Genomic DNA, 18858 nt, shown 5'->3' with positions numbered 1-18858 from the left:
TTTCCACCACCGGTTGAGCAGAAGGCCTAGTGGTAGATTTTTGTCCTACCGGGGCCTTAGCAGGCGATGGAGCGTAGGCGGCCAAATGTGATTTTTATGTAGCGCCCTTAGTTTTCAAAGGCCAAGTCGCAAGACGCTGCTGCGGATGCGGGGAAGGCCGTTTATCGTCAAGATCAGAGGATTCCGTCGAAACTTTCTGCGGTCCTGTTGCCACTTTCATCAATTTCATCATAGCCGTCGGAACCGGTGACAGGGTTGTGTGCTTAGTGTGGGTCTTTTGTACGCCCCTGTTGCCGGGTGTTGTCCCCGTAGCGTGACTTGCGCCAGGCTTAGAGGGGTCCGGCATGACAGACCTAAAAGTGTCCGTCTTCAGGTCTATGGCATCCAATACAGATGCTTGATCACTAGTGCCCCGTCACTTTCGGCAGGTGCGGTGGGGGGAGTTTTGGGGGGGAGAGAAGATCAAGCCCGCGACATGCCGTAGGTGGCCCACCGCTTAACGTGGAGCTCCTTAAGTGTTTTAGGTAGAAGGATCCTACAAGCCGCGCACCGCGCTTCGTCGTGGTCAAGGGGCAGACAATTATTGCCCTGATCGTGCTCGTCCTTCCACGGGTATCTGACCCTGCAAGAGGGACAAAACCTAAAGTGTCCTTTCCATAGCGAAAGGGAATAGGAAAGATGACCAGCCCTAGAGGCAAAAGAGGGGGAAGGAGAGACATAGCGAAAGATGACCATCCCCACCCCACTCTCCCTACTGTGTAGGCCAGCCAGAGGGCCCGGCCACGCGGATGGCTCTGCTGCCGGATCTCAGGAGTCTAGGTTCAGCGCCGTCAAAAGTTTCCTGCAGTCTTCGTCGTAGTTTGAGCACCGAAGTGACTTTAGCTGAAATAACCGACAAAGTCGGTAAACAAGAATAAACAGTCTTTTATGGAGAGCTCCGCAATAGGGCGACCAGTTATCTGGGAGGAAAAAACAATCCGAGGGACCTCGGCACGTGAGGGAATTTGGGTACACTACACGTCACGATAGGTATAGTGTTACAGACACGCCTATGCAGACATCCCCTTTCGGTCCACGACAGACAAAATCAATACTCTGCGGTTACCACTGGATGTCACACCATATGCACAGCATGTGATTCTAAGCATATTAACAAGCATCAGAAATAGAATAACGCAATAAGTAAAAGTGCAGACATCAGGTGTCAAGTGCTGGTAGGGGGCTGTAGGGATACAGAAAACAGTCCCCAAGTGTGGGGGATTCCAGGGAGCAGTGCAGGGGTACAACTGGCAGTGGTGGGGACCAAAGAGCAGAGGGTAGCCAGGTAACCAGTGCAGTTTCAGCCAGGAGTTCAGCAGGGGAGAGGAGGAGAGAAAGCAGAAGCAAAGAGGAAGGTCTTGAGGTGCTCCCGGAACCGGAGATGGTTCTCCTTTGAGTGGCAAGGAGGCTGTCCCCAGTAAAAGAAAGCGATCTACCATCAAACACGTTGCTTGGAGAAGCGACTGACCCTGAATGAGTTGGAGGCGGATGAGTGAAGAGCTCGAGAAGGAAGATATTTAGGAAGAGAGAGAGTTGACCGTATTGAGGCCCTAGGCCCCAGAAGGCCTTGTGGACAATGCAGAGGATTTTGAACTTCATCCACGCAGCCACTGTGAGCCAGTGCAGAGACTTCAGTCATGGAGAGATACGATCCCTGGGCTTGAGGCCAAGGACAACTCTTGCAGTGCTGTTCTGGATGATTTGCAGAGGGTGGAGAGTGGAAGCAGGCAGAATTAGAAAGAGGCTGTTGCAGTAGTCAAGCCTAGAGAGAATCAGTGCTCTGGAGACAGTGAGCTTCTGGAGGAAGGAGAGGACAGGAAGAATACCTCCGGTTCTGAAGCTACTGCTCCTAAACCTGCAGCATGGTGGGACAAACCTGAATCCTTTTTTGGAAGCAAGTTCCACGCCTACCCATGTGTACACGCTTACCCTTAATTAGTTTTGAATTAGGTTGTTTATCAATGGTATCCTTTGTCACCTGGAAATATTGCGCTTTTTTTGGCACATGTTTGCCCTCATTGGAGCGTCTAGACATTCTGGGTAAGGTGGCAACACAATTACTCATGAAAAATCAAATATTCTCTCAGAAGTGGTGTGAATTTACCACAAATGCTTTATCTTATGCTTCTGTTGAACTAGATTTTCTTTTGTCTAATGAAGCCCGAGCAAAATTGAAAATTCATCGATATAACTGGTGTAGGACACAAAACCAATGCCTAAAATACAAGGACTTTGATTGCAGCCTATTTTCTCATAAACACTTTAGAGTCATGACTGATTACTTGACTAAAGCCCCTTGCTCAAAGCTTCGACAAAAATTCCTTCGCTTCCGCCTGAACCTCTGGCCAACGCTAGATGTTTTGGCGCGTAGGAAGCAAATTCCAAAGGCTGAAAATCAATGTCGATTTTGTAAAGATCCTGTCCAAAGGGAAACATTGGAACATTGTCTAATCCATTGCCCACAATTATCTATCATCCGAAAAAAAGGTTTCAAAAATTTGAGAGTCAAAATGTATATACCCAGAAAAACATGTGGCAATGTATCTTTTCAACTACTTCTCTCTCAGTAAGGATCGCCACAGTACAATTTCTGGATGCAATTGTTCCTGACTCGCAGTAATATTGTATTTTGCCGTCTAATATCATCTATTATTAATCTGCTTGGCTTTGAATGAAGTCATTTTGGAGGTGAAATGACTTGCAATGGATTTGTATGTTTCTATGTTGCCATTTCTTGCTCTGATGTGTGGTCACAATATTCATATAAAAATACTATGTAAGAGGATTTATACTGTTTTGTATTACATCGTTTTGTATTTTGAAAATTTTAAAAGTTGATTTGATCAACCAAACAAATTAAAATAAATGTTTTAAAAATGAATACCTCTGATGAGGTGCAGCTGGTAGTGTGACTTCTTAGAGACAGAGAGGAGAGGAGAGAAGGAGTGTGGAGTCGAAGATGACCAAGGTTTTTAGCCTCACAGATGGTAGTAGGAAGAGGGCCAAGAGAGGCCGGCCAGAGAGTAACAGGGAAGGAGGGAGCAGGTTTGCCAATGGAGAATCTCGCCTTACTGGCATTAAGGCAGAGATCATTGGCGGCACACCACTGCTGGATAGCAGACAGGCAGATGAGAAGCAGAGGTGGTGCAAGGGAGCCTGAAAATGAGTTGAGTGCCATCCGCGTAGCACTGAAAGTTGGGGTAGAGAGTGGCAATGCAGTGGGCAAGAAGTGCCAGGTATTGGTTGAACAGCCAGGTAGAAAGATTAGACCACTGGGGAACACCACAGGTAGAGATGGAGGAGAGTAAGGACCCAAGTTGGACTTGGAGGGTCGATCAGAGAGGAAAGAGGTCAGCCAAGCCAGGGCCTGATCAGTGATGCCCAGATTATCACAGAGACTGTTGAGCAGGATGGCATGGTTGACCGTGTCAAAGGCAGAAGAGAGATAAAGTAAGAGGAGGACAGAATCGGTGTTGGAATCGAGGTTGGAGAGCTGGTCTTCACAGATGTTCATGAGAGCAGTGTCCGTGCTTCTGGCAGCTCTGAAGCCAGACTGACAGTCATGGAGACAACCAAGAGATTCAGTGTGAAGATTAAGCTGGGAGATGGCCATCTTTTCCAGGAGTTTAGCCAGGAAAGGAGTGATGGAGATTGGGCAATAGTTAGCCTGGCAGGAGGGGTCAGCAGTGGGTTTCTTAAGAGGGTGCACAAAGGAGTGCTTCAGGGGGGAAGGGAACACACCAGTGACGAAGGAGTGGTTGCAGAAGTCAGCCAGAGCAGGGACCGAGGTGTCAATGTGGTCCATGATTGTTTGAGGAACAGAAGTGAATCTGTTTTGATGAGACTTTTATAGATCAGACTTGTCTAGAAACCTTGTCTGGGGAGAAAAGGGGAAAAGCAGAAAAGGAGGGAGGAGGGTTGACCGAAGAAGGGCAGGGGCAGAGGAAGAGAGGACAATGTCCTGAGTTTTAGAGATGGAATGAGAAGCCAGGGCCATGCAGAGGGCCTGGGAGGCGACAGGAGAGGTAGAGACTGCAGCAGGATTGGCCAACTCCTTGCAGATTTTAAAGAGTTCGGCCGAGTTGTTGGATGACACAGAGGCAGACTTGGATGCGAGTTCTTTTCTTGGTGCGGACAGAGCCGGTATTGCCTTTGGAGAAGGCAGCAGGCCAATTTGTCAGAGGATGTACCGGAAGCACGCCATTTCCCCATCAGCCACTTGCGTTTAAAAGGTGGCGAGGTCTGAGTCGTACCAGGAGTTGCACTTGGCTTTGGGCTACAAGCCGATCCTCATGAAAGGGGCAAGAACATCAAGAGTATCAGAAAGCATGGAGCGGGCTGTGTCACGGTGGGAGTCACCTAAAGGTGGAGGGGGCGGGGGTTGAGAAAGTGGCGGCGAAAGCCTCAACTGACATGTTTCATGGGTCAGATAAACAAGAAGGTAGGTGGCATGCTGGAGTTGGCTTGGCCTGAGGGGTAGAGCTGGGAGGAAAGGAGAAAGTGATCACTCCAGGAGAGAGGAGTGGTGAGAGGGATAGAAAGGGGAAGGGCTGTAGAGATCCCAACATCAAGAGGGGGTGGGGAAAGAGAAAAAGAGTCCAGAGGAAGCACAGGGAGCATCCAGGTGGATGTTTAAGTGTCCAATAAGGAGGAGTTGAGTGGTCGAGACCAGGAGGGAAGAAGAGTGGTCGAGACCAGGAGGGAAGAAGAGAGGTCTGCCCACTCATCTGACCAGGTGGCCGATAGTGGTAGCCACAAGAAGGGAATGGCTAGAAATCAATTGCCTCCCTCCATCCCTCCTTCAACCTCAATGTGTCAATGTACTTCTCTACCCCCCCCCCGCCCACCCAACCCACAAGTCTGCCTTTTAGAACAAGACTGGACCCAACAGTAAATTGTTCTTCACAGTTCTGTATTTCCTGCCATTCCGTAGAACAATCCCAATCCCCATTCTGTCCGATTTATGGTTCTGAAGTAAAAAGGACTATTTTATAGGGCTGCAGTCATGTCTCTCCAGGAGTCTGGGGGAAGCTGGTCTAAGGGAAACAGTAAAACAGTCACTGGGGTAAGCAGAACTTGGCAAGAACATTCACAGCTCCGTCAATGTCCTTGCATTGTAGCCTGCAACTCTTAATATAGCACAGAATTCTCTACAGATTCAACTTAACTCTCTTAACCGTCTATACCCTACACCCCGCTATGGCACAACCCACAGCTCGAACCAACCCTTGACACGACCCTCCAGAGAAGGTGGGACCCAGGGAAAGAAATGCGCACGGGGGACCTAAATCTGGATGGGGAGTTTGCATTGCTTGGGATCGTCCAGGCAAAGTGCTGGTAGGGGGCTGTAGGGAATACAGAAAACAGTTGGTCACATCACTACAGTACTATAGGCTAAAGTCAGCATGTAATAAGCAATGGCCCTCCTTTCCGGAAGCTCCACCGGCTCACCAATTCTTAACAGACATTAAGACAGAGGGTTTTTACTGGTGGAATCCCCTCCCTCTATCAAGCGGTCCAACGACCTACCCCTTCAAAAAACACAATGAAACCCAAATGGGAGAGGGATCTCTATAGAAGATGCCCAATGGGCAAAATACTGCCAATGCACCAAATCCGTCTCTGTATGTACCAACTTCAGACTGATTCAATTCAAGATACTGAACCATTTCCACATCACCCCCAGTAAAATAGGCAAATTTTACCTCACATTAAAACCAGACTGTCCTAAATGCCAGACCCAAGGGGCAAACTCATTCCACATGTATTGGGACTGTCCCCCAATCAAAAACTTCTGGCGTGAAGTGGTCGAGACAGTAAGTGACATTATCAGACTCCAAATCCCAGTGGCCCCGTTGAAATACCTACTGGGCGATATTGGGAAGGTCTCAATCAAAATGCAGAGACTTGTCGCAATAGCAGGGGCTGTCGCCAAAAGATGTATCTTACGAGCATGGAAGGCAAAAAACTCCCCCCCCCCCCCCCCACCCGACAAGCATGGCTGAAAGACCCAATACACATACATGAAACTGAAGAAACATACTCAAGTGTTGTGCCCACCTGCAGACCAAAGGACATATGGGCCCCCCTGAGGAGATACCTGGAGACATCACCCGACATATCAGAAAACAGATCGACCTGTTCTGCCAATGACTCAAACGGCAGGCCTACATGAACACTATTAGGAACCTACAGTGAGCACATCAACCACCACCTACTCGAACAACGCTAAGGGGACCATAGCCTGACGATGAGCACTATGTTATAATGTGAATCTGTAAACGTTACGTACATTTCATGCAACTGTAATGCACTTGTCAAATCTTAAAATAAAGGTTTTTTTTAAAAAAAACATCTATACCCTGCCTCAAAGAGCTATGACCCAAAGCCTACTGGGCTACTCTAGGGATCACTTTTGCAGCATTCACTGCTCTAGTGAAAACTAGCCTAAACCTGTAGTAAGACCAACAGAGTTCTGCTAACACACCACAATGCGGATCTGCTTTATTTATTCCAATCCTCAATTGGTCCGTTCCTTCAGCACTTGCAGAGCAGTTATCTATTAGTTCTGGGAAGCTAAAAGAAACAGCAGCCAACATGCATCAAACTCTTTAGTATGTATAATACTCACTTTGCAATTATTGACTTGCTCTGTTCGCGAATGATAGCAACATAGTGGTCAATTTGTGTCTGAAAGAATAAGAAAATTGATTAAGTTATGGTATTTAGCCCTTCTAACCAATTGCCTCACAGATCTCCTAAAGTCTGCCTCTCAACTCAAGTAATCTTTGACAGTCAGTGTGCGCTCATCCTCTACAGGCTCTATGACAGATGCCTGTATCTGCTACAGCTCTTTATGTGCTGTCTGCTTCTTTCTCAGAGTGGTGTGGGACCAGTTTTCCCACATATATATGCCTCCTTTCGCCTAAAGCCAGCTTTACTTTCTTTGTAGCAGCATTTTCTGTTGAATCTGACAATTCCAAGGCTTTGGCTCGGTTTATGCCAATTTTAATATAGCTCTTTCCCTCCTCCAGAGCTTTAAAGTTCTCTGCGCTACATGTGCCTTCTCCCAAAATCCGTTAGTATTGGACCAGAGATTTTTCAGAATGTTCCATGTGGCTCTGTGCTCCGTCTTCTATTCTACATTTCGGGAAGTTAAGAATCACCACTATAGAACAAGTGTGCCTTCTGCCTGATTTACAAAGCTACGTGCGAAAGTTAACCTTCCAAGAATCTTAAAAGGAGCTCAGTTTCAGATGTGTGCTTTCTTTCCTCGCCACGAATATGGTTCCTTTGATCCCATATGCATACCCCCCCCCCCATACTCCTCCCCTCCCTAACACCCTAAGCTGAAACTAGTTCCCTTTCAGACTGGCGCCTCTTCAGTGCCATCTGTATTTTCGCAGTGCTAACAATTCTCCATTATCACCAAAAGATAAACATCTCTCTCGTCCACATAATTCTTAAATTAATATGCATTGAACATAGGCTGAACAGCATTGAAGAGAAGTTAGTGCCCCCCACCCCTTATTACTTACCTGGTATTTTTCATAGACTATTGGAAAAGTGAAAGCCAGCACCAGCCCTGTGAAAAAGAGGGAGAGCACAGTAAACTCAATGCATTTGTACTGAACGATATGGTAGATAAAAAAAAGCCAAAAGTAAAGCACGGACAACCAAGACCAATGTCCTATAACAAGGGTTTGCAACATTTGGATTTCTTTTTACTGCAACTCACGTCATCCCTAACCAGCAAAATCAATGAGGTATCATGGAAGTTGTAGTCCAAAGCATCTGCAGAGCCACAAGTTGCAGACCCCTGTGCTAGAGGATGCAGTTTCATATATGAATATAATTATATATTAACCTGAAGTGTTCTTGGGACAGCTGAGACCGTCAAATCTAATAAATACTGTAATTAGAGACTTGGTTTATTTTTTTGCAGCTTAGAAAAAGCTCAACAGTTATTGTAGTAGGTCAAACATGTCCAATTCTCAGTTCAGTTGCAAACAATTTCTAAATTGATAACAGGATCTAAAGTGACAGGAACTGATGGCGCAAAATTCCATTTTGGGGAGTTGTGTCTGTAGGTTTTGTTTTCTTGGCTCCCCAAGGTTAGATCTGGAATCAACAGGGCTTCTACTGAAGTCCTCCTACTGCCGCAATCCCCTTTCTGATCCTGTTCTTCTAGTAACCCCATATGGCTGCTAGGAAAGGGGTGTTTTTTAAAGCACCCCATATTAGGCCCAATGTGATTCTATCAACCTACAATTGTTAAGTGGAGTAGGCTTGTGGCAGTTCTAATGCAGATTTGGCTTTACCAAGGAAGCAGCAGGTTTTACCGCATTAGTAGCCCAGTATTCCAGTAGGGTAGCCATTGCGTTTGCTGCATTTGTAGCCCAGTGTACTAGTATGGTAACGTTTGGAGTACTAATGCATTCTTTAAGTTCTACTCTATGCCATTTTGTTTTGTCTCGTGGTTGCCATGAACAAGAGATGAAACTAGTGTAAAATGGCCATTGCGCACACATGGACATGCAGACTAGCCCTGCAGAAACTTGTGGTTTATACTGGTTCAGACTCGCCCCTGTGCCCTAGCAGGCTCTTACTATATCGAGCAACTGAAAAATGAAGCAATTGGCTGACTGGATGCCCTGTGATGCGACTGTTTTTGGGCCGTTTTACTGCATTGAGTTTTGCGGGTGGACCAGCACTTCGGAAGTAGGAAGCTTCCATAATCCAGAAACATGACGGGACATCACCACCCTGCCTCTGCTCTTCGTGGGATCAGTCTTGAGACAACACCACTGTTGCGCCGATTGGGAGACTGTTTTCTGCAGGCTTCCCAGTTTTCCCCTTTCGAGTAGTCTAGATCAGCTTGGTCTGGTTCCTCAGTCTTCCAGGTACCTTCCTCGTTACTGTCTGGATGGTCAACCTCCTGGACATGCAGAATTGTGTCATCTGGGCGATCTCTGGCCTGGAGTGAAAGCTCATAGTATCGGATCCTTCAACTTGCCCTGTAAAAGCCACCTTGTACTGGATGGGGTGCCTGTTGGCCCTGGGCCAAGTCATCCGAATGTGGTACCTTGAGTACTTTCCCCTGGGCTACTGGGTTGTCATTCCCATTTGAGATTCTCTCGATCGTCTTATAGTGGTTTTTAAAAAAAAAAAAAAATGTATTTGTCCATGTTTCAAAAAATGAACCTTTACAAAATATATTTACACACGACATTAAAACAAAATGAATTCATACATACACATTAATAATTGTCATCATTTTCGACATCAGGAATATTTAAAACCAACAAGAAATAAAAACAGGAAAACCAAAGAGTGCAGGTGAAAAATCCTTACAAGACCTAGTTCGCTAATTCATTTTCTATGCGTCTCAAGAGCCAAACTAGGGGGTACATCAGAGGCCTATAATTCCCATAGTGGGGTGTTTCAGGATCTCCACTGAGATTTGCTGTTGGAATCCATTGGCCTGAATCTTGACCTTCCTTCTTGCGTTTTCAGGGTCTCAAAACTGGAACTAGTGGATCGTCCTATATCCTCTGTGGTTGGTTGCAGACAAAGCTGCAACAGTGACATAACCAAGACTTACTTGCCTTTATCCCATGACAGTGGCTCTGCCTGCGGACTTGTATAGCGATGGCTTTGTTAGGAAGAGGAGGGGTGGGGGGTCAGTGCGTAACTGGTGTTTTTTATGACAATTGTGGGACAGCACTACATTACCCGGAAGCCCTTGTGCGCCAAGACACACCAAGTCCTCACATTCCTCCAGTACGAGGAATCTGAAGCAGATCAGAACTGGAGAAAGTGGCATTTCATGTGACAACAGTAAGCTTTGCTGCCTGTACCTAGCATTTGTACTTAGTTTTGGTGCTCTTGGCCATCTAAGGGTTTTCCGTTGATCGCTGTGCTCTATTCAAGGGCACAGTGTGGGGGGCGTATGGTCGTTAGATGCAGAGAAAGACTTGGTCGCCACCTGTTGCTGTCCTTATTATAAACTGCCTTGCATCATCCCTGCTGTTTTGGTGCAACTCTTCAAAAGTGAGCTGTGATTGCATCACAGCCTGACTTGCACTTCTACTTGCCGTTTTGGTGAACTTGTGCCCTTCTCCAACGCGGATTTAGGACACTAATCAAGACTGAATTACCTGAACCCCTAGGAACTGGTGACTATACCCTTTACATGTATTTTAACTACTGGCCCTAAGCTAGCCACATTAGATTAGTCTTCGTACTGCCTGTAAACAAGTCCCTGTGCTTTTCCTTTGGTTAAGGGTTTCATCTGGGGGGCTTTCATGACCTATGGACTTCCTTCACATGCATCAGGCGCCAACCAGAGACGGACAAACCACCAGATCAATGCTCTTTGTATCAGCCCATCTCGCTTCACAATTTGGAGACCAAAGTGCTGGCAAAATCTTAGCGACAACATTGAGTACGGTCTTGCCGGTACTGATCCAGCGGGACGAAAACTGCTTCCTGCAGGGCCGTGCAACCCAAATGACTATATATAGGCTTCATGTGGCTCTTGACATGGCCGATTGCATCTAGGAACCACTGGCAGTGGTGGCCACTGACTGAAAAAGCCTTTGATTCGGTGCGCTGAGAGTTTATCTGCGCCGTATTGTTGGGTATGGGCTTTGGCCCGATCTTCTTGCAGTGGATTAAACTGCTCTACACGAGACCCGTGGCAAAGGGAATACATATACAAACAGATAAAGCGTGGCATCAGCAAGTTTCCCACTCAAACGGGCAAAGAGGCAGGGTTGCCCGCTCTCGCCAGCACTGCTTATTTTGGCTATTGCGACCTTGGTGATCTGGCTCAGAGGAGACCCTCTTTTGAGAGGTTTCAGATAGCCGAATGGACACGAAGATCGGATCTCATTCTATGCAGACGACCTACTGCTGCACACGGGGGAGTCCCAGATGTTGTTCCCAAGGATTATGGATATCAAACACCTTCATGGAAAACAGCAGCCTCAGGGTCAACTGGGACAAATGTATCCTTTTTCTGGAGCTGCGCGGGGCCGAGACCATTCCGGATAATCGTGTGCTCAAAATCACAGCCAATTCATCCAAATAGCTAGGCATCCACATATGCCAGGCTCCAACTAACTTTCTTGCCCGAAATCTGGCACCTTTATCTAAACGACTCACTGCCGACAATAGGTTTTGGTCGGCTCTTCCCTGGTCACTCCTGGGCAGAGTGGCAATGTTCAAAATGATGACACTGTCCTCTCCAATACCTCCATTAAAATCCCAGATGGCGAGTTCTGATCCTTCGAAAGAGCCTTGAGGAAATTACTGTGGCGGGAGACACCAGCTGAGGATCTCATTGCAGACTCGGTATGGGATGCTGGATTGGTCTTCCGAAATATTATTGGGCAGCACAGATGGTGGTAGCAAATGAATGGCTGCAAGGGGCGTAGGGAGGATCTACTCCGCTCCCACATTCAGAAAGCGGGTATGACACACCCAGATTCCTTGCAGATACTTTATAAATGAGCTATGGTAGCTGCTCTGCTGGCAATCTCGCAACAAGTGGTACGAGCCAGAGAAAAAGCGATGCGAGGGTGTAGTGACACTCCGGGCCCAGTTGTGGAATAAAGGAGATGCCTGAACTGGGAAAGCCGACTTTTGCATACCATTGATACCAAAAAATAACATACAGGTGATTGGAGACGTGCTTAAGGATGGGCGCCTGAGGTCCTTTCAGGAGCTGCAACAAGCTACGCAGATGGACTCCCATCGCAACTTTCAATTCAACCATGTCATGCTGTCACAGTTCCAAGGAACGACCGCCCAGAGCAGCCCCCTGTGGAAGCCACTGTGTATGTGGACATGTTGGCTGAGAAGGCGATCTTGATCCTGTACCAAAGTTTGGTTCACTTTGCCGCACACCCCTTGACCCAAGTTACAGGACAAATTAGAGCTAGACATTGGCCCTATTGCAGCGGAGGAATGGCAAGAGGCAATAATGGCATCCAGGGAGATAGCAATCTCAGATGGATTTAGAATTATTCAATATAAAAAGAAAATTCTACTAACATACTGCATCAAGGAATAATTGTGTCGCTGGGACAGGCGACAGATGCTGGCTACCTACGGTGTCATGTAGGTCAAGGAACATTCTATCACAATCTGGGCTTGCCCGAAGAGTCCAAAGTTTTGGGGCAAGCTTGTTGATAAAGTATACACAATGGTGTCTTGAGCTGGTACCGGGAGAAATAGCATTGGCATTGTAGGGAATTTGGGGTGAAAAGGCTTACTCCCATTACAAGAAATTGTTCATCTCCAATGCACTGATAGTAGCAAAAAGGAATATAGCTACAGACAATGGAAGCTACCTAGGATCTCCAAATGGTTGCTAGACATGCATCATTTTCGAACGATGGAGGACCGAATATATAGAGCGAGGAGCTGTCCCGTCAAGTTTGGGAAGATATGGGAGAGTGCAGATCGACACAGAATACATATACAAACAGATCTGTAGCACAGTATGAAGGAGAGTATGCAGGGTTATTGTAATGCTTGTGCCATTAGCCAAAGGGGTTGAGTTTTTCCTAATGTACTGCTGCTAGTCGGGTCTATATATTGTATGTATGACCAACACTGTTTGGTTTCGATTAATGTTTTTTCTTCATTAAAATAAATTTTAAAACAAAACAGAAGAAACAGCAGACAACTGTGGTTCATCAATAACATTGACAGTATTGGAGGCATTTGAAGTGTAAAAAAAAAAAAAAGAACTTTAGTGCCGTATTCGGCCTTCTACTTTACCATTTTAACGATATATCAATAGTCTCAGCTTTAGTTAAGGTTGGGAGGAAACTTCTGATAAGCATTAGTTCTTGAAGGGATCTAAAGGACCGATTGTCAAGAGCTCTTACAGAAGGTGATGAACCCAGTGCTCATGAAGAGGCTTAAGAGAAGTTTCAGAAATACCAAAAAAAGAGTCTGCTAAAAATCCAAGCGCAGTGAGAGGCTAACGAGAATGATGTGGGACAATCTTAGAGTGTTGAGGACCATAAAAAGGTTTGAAAGTGGTAAGAACGTATAGCGAGAGACCTGAAAGACTGACCTATGAAGAGGAAGAAAAGATCTGAAAGTCTTCTGCTTTGAAAGTGGATAGGAAGCCGTGGAGTGGTCAGTTTCATAATTTTTTTATTTGATTTTATTAAGTTTTAACACACAACAGTTTTCTCTCAATGACAAAAGAGAAAAAGTTACATATGCATCCATATTCGTTACACAAGTGGAAATAGTTCAAACATACAGTTCTTAGTTTCGTTTCTATACATCCAACGGTAGAACAATGGAAAAAACCAACATATTTTTCTCGTTCTCTTTATTCTTTTACACCTTCCACCCCTCCCCCCCACCCCTCACGGACTAAGAAATTGTGTAACCAAGGGGTTGTGTTTTCATGGTCATGCGCTCGTTGCCGCAGGCTGAAACTGTTTCGATTTGGTGTGTTCAGGGACTCGCCATAAGGAGGGCGTCTTGTCACAGTTCGACTGATGCCTGAGAGGTAACGTAGAAGCGGTCTCATAACAGGTAGAGGGGGAAAAGTACCCAAGAGGAGAAAGACCCAGTCGGGCCCTATAAACAGTGAACCCCATCTCCATTTGGGGTTGGATGTCTGTTTGATGCGCGTTTGCTTAGGAAATCTGACCACAGGACTTCACACTGTTGCCCTGCCGTGGAGTGATGCAGTAATTTTCTCCATGGTACATATGTTCATTGCAACATTGATCCATTCATTCTTGGTCGGGGTCGGTCAGTTTCTTTTTTAGCAACCTTTTTCTAAGAGCTTTGAGGAGATCAGAAACGTGACTATTCCCCCAGAGAGGAGGGTCTAAAGGAGCATCTTACATGCTTACTGTTTAGGGCTGGACATTAAAAGCATAGGCGAGTAGTAACACTTGTTGGACACACTTCGAAAACATTTTGTTGCAATTTAGGGTTGGCTAAAAGGAAGAATAGGCTTAATCTTTTACATTTCCCATCATTTTTGAACTTCTATAACTAGATCATAGCATCCCTGGAGAGAACACCAACATTGTTCCATCGTTTACAATGTTTAACAGATGTATTTCGTATTCTTTTTAGAACCATCCCCATCCATAATGGGGGTTTGGCGAATTCCTACCCTAACTAACAGACTCAACAGAAATATTATCAGAAAACCTCTGTAGTCCTCGTTTCACTGCATCCTTCCCTCAGCCCCCCCCAAAAGACTAAAAGGAGTGCTGTGCTCAATCCCCCCCCACCCGCGCTTCCACAGATAGGCACTTCCATCACCCTACTTTTCAGGAATTCTAAAGTAATTCTGGTGTTCTTACCAAGAATAAGAAGAGTAATACCGTTGAAGACAGCACCAACGTAAGTCATCAACCACATAAAGACAGCCAGCTGCAAAGAACAAAAGAATAATGGTCAATTGCAAAAATGGATTAGAGTAGACAGTTCAACAATAGCAAGCAGCACCTAAAATTCAGACACCATGTTATACAGAATGGTTCGACAGTCACAGCATTCAGTCTTCTGCCACTTGTGTTTTCAGACTGGATGTAAAGTACAAGAAACTCACTGTAGCAATGACTTGGTCCGATTTCCGCTAATTATTTGGATATTTTTTTTTTAGTTACCAGTGCTTCACATACCCTAACCGAGGTCTCAAAATGTGCACTAGCCATTGGCATTTGACAGATTCTTGGCGAGTGCGATGTGTGCAAGTTAAGAATTGATGGGCGAGTGATTTAATGGCTGGGTTAATCCCTTGCACTTGACAATTTTATCCCTGCCCCTTCTAAAATGTTCTCATGAGTTTGGAACAGGAAACTTAGCGGAAAGCAGCATGTTTATTGAATGCATGTTATTTGTCTTTTATACTTCCAATGAGTTTACTTATACAGGACTGACAACAGAATTAAGTGTAGCAAACACTGATCAAGTAGAAGCTCCAAAGCAATAAGGGGCTTTGCAAGTGATAAGCAGGTGGATGCTGGTATGCAATTGAACCTAGAGGGATCGGACACTGGTATCAAGTGAAGTTGATTTCCTGAACCTCATACCTTTGGAGGCAAGAAAAGGGAGATCCTTGCCAAATAATAATCTAGAAGGAAAAGTCAATTAAGTCTAGTTTTGAATCATGCAATTAATCAGGCAAAGGAAAACAGAAGTACAATCATTGCCTGTAGCCTATGACCGGAATGATTGTGCAAGGTTGCTTTACTTACTTGAGCATCCACTCTTGCATTTGAATCCAAGCAGTAATGCAAAACAAAAGTATGGATTTACCAACTAGTCATTGTTTTAGGTTTCATCAATTTGAATGTATGAGCAGAAGTAAAGTGGCAGCTTTTCGCATATTGCCTCGTTTTGGAGTGTCATACTATCCAAATTCATAGTTCAGAATAAATGTAAATATGTCGGCTGCAAGCTTCTAGCACGTCATAAACTGTCACTTGCTCCCAGCATTGTTCGCATTCAGACACCACACCATTTCTTACACGAAAAGAGCCTATCACTCGCCAATGGCTACTGCACATTTTGAGTGGGTGGTTTAAAAGCAAAACCGGCAATTTATATGGTTTTTTGGTTTTCTTATTCACCTTGTTCTTTATAAAAGTAGAACCTTTTCACCTTTAAGATATGCAAGGATTGTTCGGCTAGAGGGAAAGGATTAAGAGAAAGGAATGATGTCATTTAAAATGCATTAGTTTTAGGTTGGTTATAAAGGGATATAGCATAGGCAGAAAATTAGCCCGTCAAATCAACATAAAACTATCCTTCTTAGAAATAACCAAATACAATAAAAAATAATACTCTGAATGGAGTGCAACTCAGGGAGAAAACCGACAAAACAAAGTTACTCTCCGTAGTGACTAGAGTACTCAGTTCTTAGATCCCTTTCCTCCAACTTTATGGGCGTCCCACAGCGTGGGGGATGGTACCAGAACCTGTTGGCAGTGAAAATATGAGCTTCCCCTTTCAATTACAAAAGTGTGTGGGAGCGTGGGCCCACGCGTAGGCACGCCCACTAGGCCACACCCAGACGCCTCACCTCAGTCCCCTTTTGACACCGCTTGTAAACCTAGCTGTACTGGTAACTTATTAGCCACTGGCCTACAAGCAGGAGACAGTGGAGTGGACGTATGTAGGAAAGGGGACTAAGGACTATCGGTACTCTAGTCACTACAGCAAGTAACTCATTAATCCAGGGCAATTAGTATCATGGTTTTCCCAAACTTTTTCAACCTCCAGATAACGTGAGGAATGACGGGGACTGGATGAGATGCATACAGGAGTGGAAACTCCCATTACACTACAAAGGCGTCCCCTAGAGCTCCTCTTGAAGGAAATTCCCTGGAGCAAACAGTTTGCGACTGGAAGTGCAAACAGATTCACTTGGTGTTCCCCAAAGGGAGCGGAGTTGGTGAGGAGAGTTGAGTCTGCTGGAGTTGCGCTCGCAGTCTCTCCCCTGTCTACTACAGAGTCCAGTGTGTGGGAGGGCTTAAAAACCCCTACCCAGAGCGGAGTGGTGAGCGGAGTTGGTGAGGAGAGTTGAGTCTGCTGGAGTCCCTGGGAGCAGAGGGAGCATGGACCCGACTCAGAATTCCGAGAGACCTCTGATCCACCAAGAGCGAAAAGGCGCCAGAAATGAAAGACTGGAAGAGGCGATTGCAGATTCAGACGCTGACCAAAGTCGGCGTCGTCTAAGAAGTGACATAACACCTGCAAAGAGGTTGAAATCAAAGACTTATATTTGCGAAGAAGGTGCCCAGGAAATGAATAAAGAGCTGCAAGCTCTTAGAACTCGTCGGAAGATCAGGAATATGGAGCTCGGGGAGGAGGCAGGGAAGAATGCACCCCCCCCCAACCCCAGGGCAAACACAAGCGGCAGCCATCCAAGAGACACAAGATGTGCAAGCAGAACTAAACTGTGAAAAAAAGGACTTACCCGGGCACGAAGCGAGCAGCGTCTCGCGTACCGCCGATGTGGCTGAGTGGGTCTCCGGGAAGGGTAGCCGAAGGGCAGCCATTGACGGACCCTCAGCGGGCACGCTGCTGTGCTGAGGACTGGGAGAAGTCAATTGTGCCGGAGCCGTTGGAGTCGCGGCGAAGGGCCGCCAGGCTTGCCTGACCCGGGGCGGCCTGGGAGGAGCTCTACACGGACTGAGAGCGAGGAAGGGCACGGTCGCGAGAGACGCCGAGGACTGTCAGGCAGTCCCGAAGACCGAGACGGAGGGGAGTTGACAGCTGAGCACATGAATAGCCCGATATTGGAGCATGAAAAGGCAGCTACGGAGAGGGACAAAAAAAACCAAGAAAGGGACGGAGGGAATGATTCCGAACGTCCACAGGGGAAGAAATCTGCAATGTCCGCACAAGCATTGGTTCAAATAGAGCCAGTGTTCGTAGAAGCTGTTGAGGTGCCAGGCACAAAGGAAAGTGGCACGAAAGAAGGTTCTAAAGAAAAAAACCTGAATCAGCAGACAATCAATAGATAAACAACCCAGTCAGACATGACTCTAAAGAGTGGATTAGACGAAAGCATGAGAGAAAGTGAAATTGTAACATCCGACACTGACTCTGAGTCGGAGAGAAAGGCATCAGCACTAACAGAAAAAAAAGTCACAAAATAACAATCCAAAGAAAAAAAACAAGAAAAGATCAGTATAATGAAAACAATAAAGAGCACTCAAGAAAAAGGTTGCATGAAACTTGGAAAAGCAAAAACGGCAGGAGAGAACAAATACGAAATTACAAAAAAGAAATGAAGGAACGCATAAAGGGCCGCCACCAGCATCGTTGTCGGGTACATTAAAAGCATTTTTTTAATCAACAGAAGCACAAACTAGATTCAGAAATTTTAGAAGCTGTCCAGGAGAATTCCTCAGTAAACAGACAATGGACATCAGGCACAGAAGCGGTGCGAGAAGGCCCACCTGAAATAGGTCTGTCTCAGATCCTATTGGAAAAAAGAAACGCGGCTAAAGCGATCCGGTGCCAAATAGAGGAAAGAGAAGAAAGTCGGAGGCTAAGCACGTTGAAAGAACAGGAGGCGGCCACAGAAGGGCGTGAGAACATCAAAAATCGAAGACGACCATCTAAGAAAGGAGCAACCACAAGAGAAGAGCCTCCAGAATCAGACGAAGGTGACAACTAGTCTGCAACCAACACCTTCTGAAGAAGGCTCTGATCAGCAAAAACAGATGCTGCAACAAAAAGATCCCCGTCAAAATGTCTCTCGCCTGGACTGGACAAAAGTCAACTGAACTCAGGCCAGCTACTACGCACCCCAGAGAAAGTAAGGGACTCACACGGATCGAACCAACAAAGACGGCCCGAAAGAACAACCCAAACGTGCATTGATAGAGGGAGAGCCACACAGGACTAGGTTGAGCGACAGCTTGTTTATAGAAGCAATGGCAACCCCGGGAAATTTAGCAAGTACACCGAAATCCCCTAAAAACAGACGGTTAAGTGAAATAGCCACACCAACGCAAAAGGAGTCACCAAGTAAAAAAACTGACTTATTAACCATCATGTCGGCCATAACGATTGCACTAGCCCCACATTGCAAACTGTACGAAGCAATAAAAGAGGGAATACAAGACACTACATCAATCTTGGCCTCTATGTAGACAAAAATCACTCATATAGAAGGATACATTACAGCACTAGAAGAAAGGAATAACGTACATCAGAAAGGCTAGGAAAAAAGTTGAGGACTTAAAAAAGCAAATTAAGCTCTTACAAAGGGAAAGGGCCAAGAGGACTTGAGAAACATAAGGAATC

General features: G+C 45.8%; 1 protein-coding gene across 3 annotated transcripts in view; it reads right to left on the bottom strand.

The window, feature by feature from the left end:
* The window catches only part of RTN3 (reticulon 3), a 344971-nt gene that overhangs the window by 89830 nt on the left and 236283 nt on the right, over positions 1–18858 (bottom strand). For all 3 annotated transcript variants that reach the window (XM_069645001.1, XM_069645003.1, XM_069645002.1), the window contains 3 exons: positions 14397–14466; positions 7578–7624; positions 6671–6729 (listed from right to left, as the gene is read on the bottom strand). In XM_069645001.1, coding sequence (XP_069501102.1) covers positions 6671–6729; positions 7578–7624; positions 14397–14466 — 176 coding nt within the window. The remainder of the gene's footprint in view (positions 1–6670; positions 6730–7577; positions 7625–14396; positions 14467–18858) is intronic.

This window comes from Ambystoma mexicanum, chromosome 2p (assembly GCF_040938575.1).
Source record: "Ambystoma mexicanum isolate Mex_15411 chromosome 2p, UKY_AmexF1_1, whole genome shotgun sequence".
Taxonomy (NCBI): domain Eukaryota; kingdom Metazoa; phylum Chordata; class Amphibia; order Caudata; family Ambystomatidae; genus Ambystoma; species Ambystoma mexicanum.
This window is presented reverse-complemented; position numbering and strand designations above follow the sequence as displayed.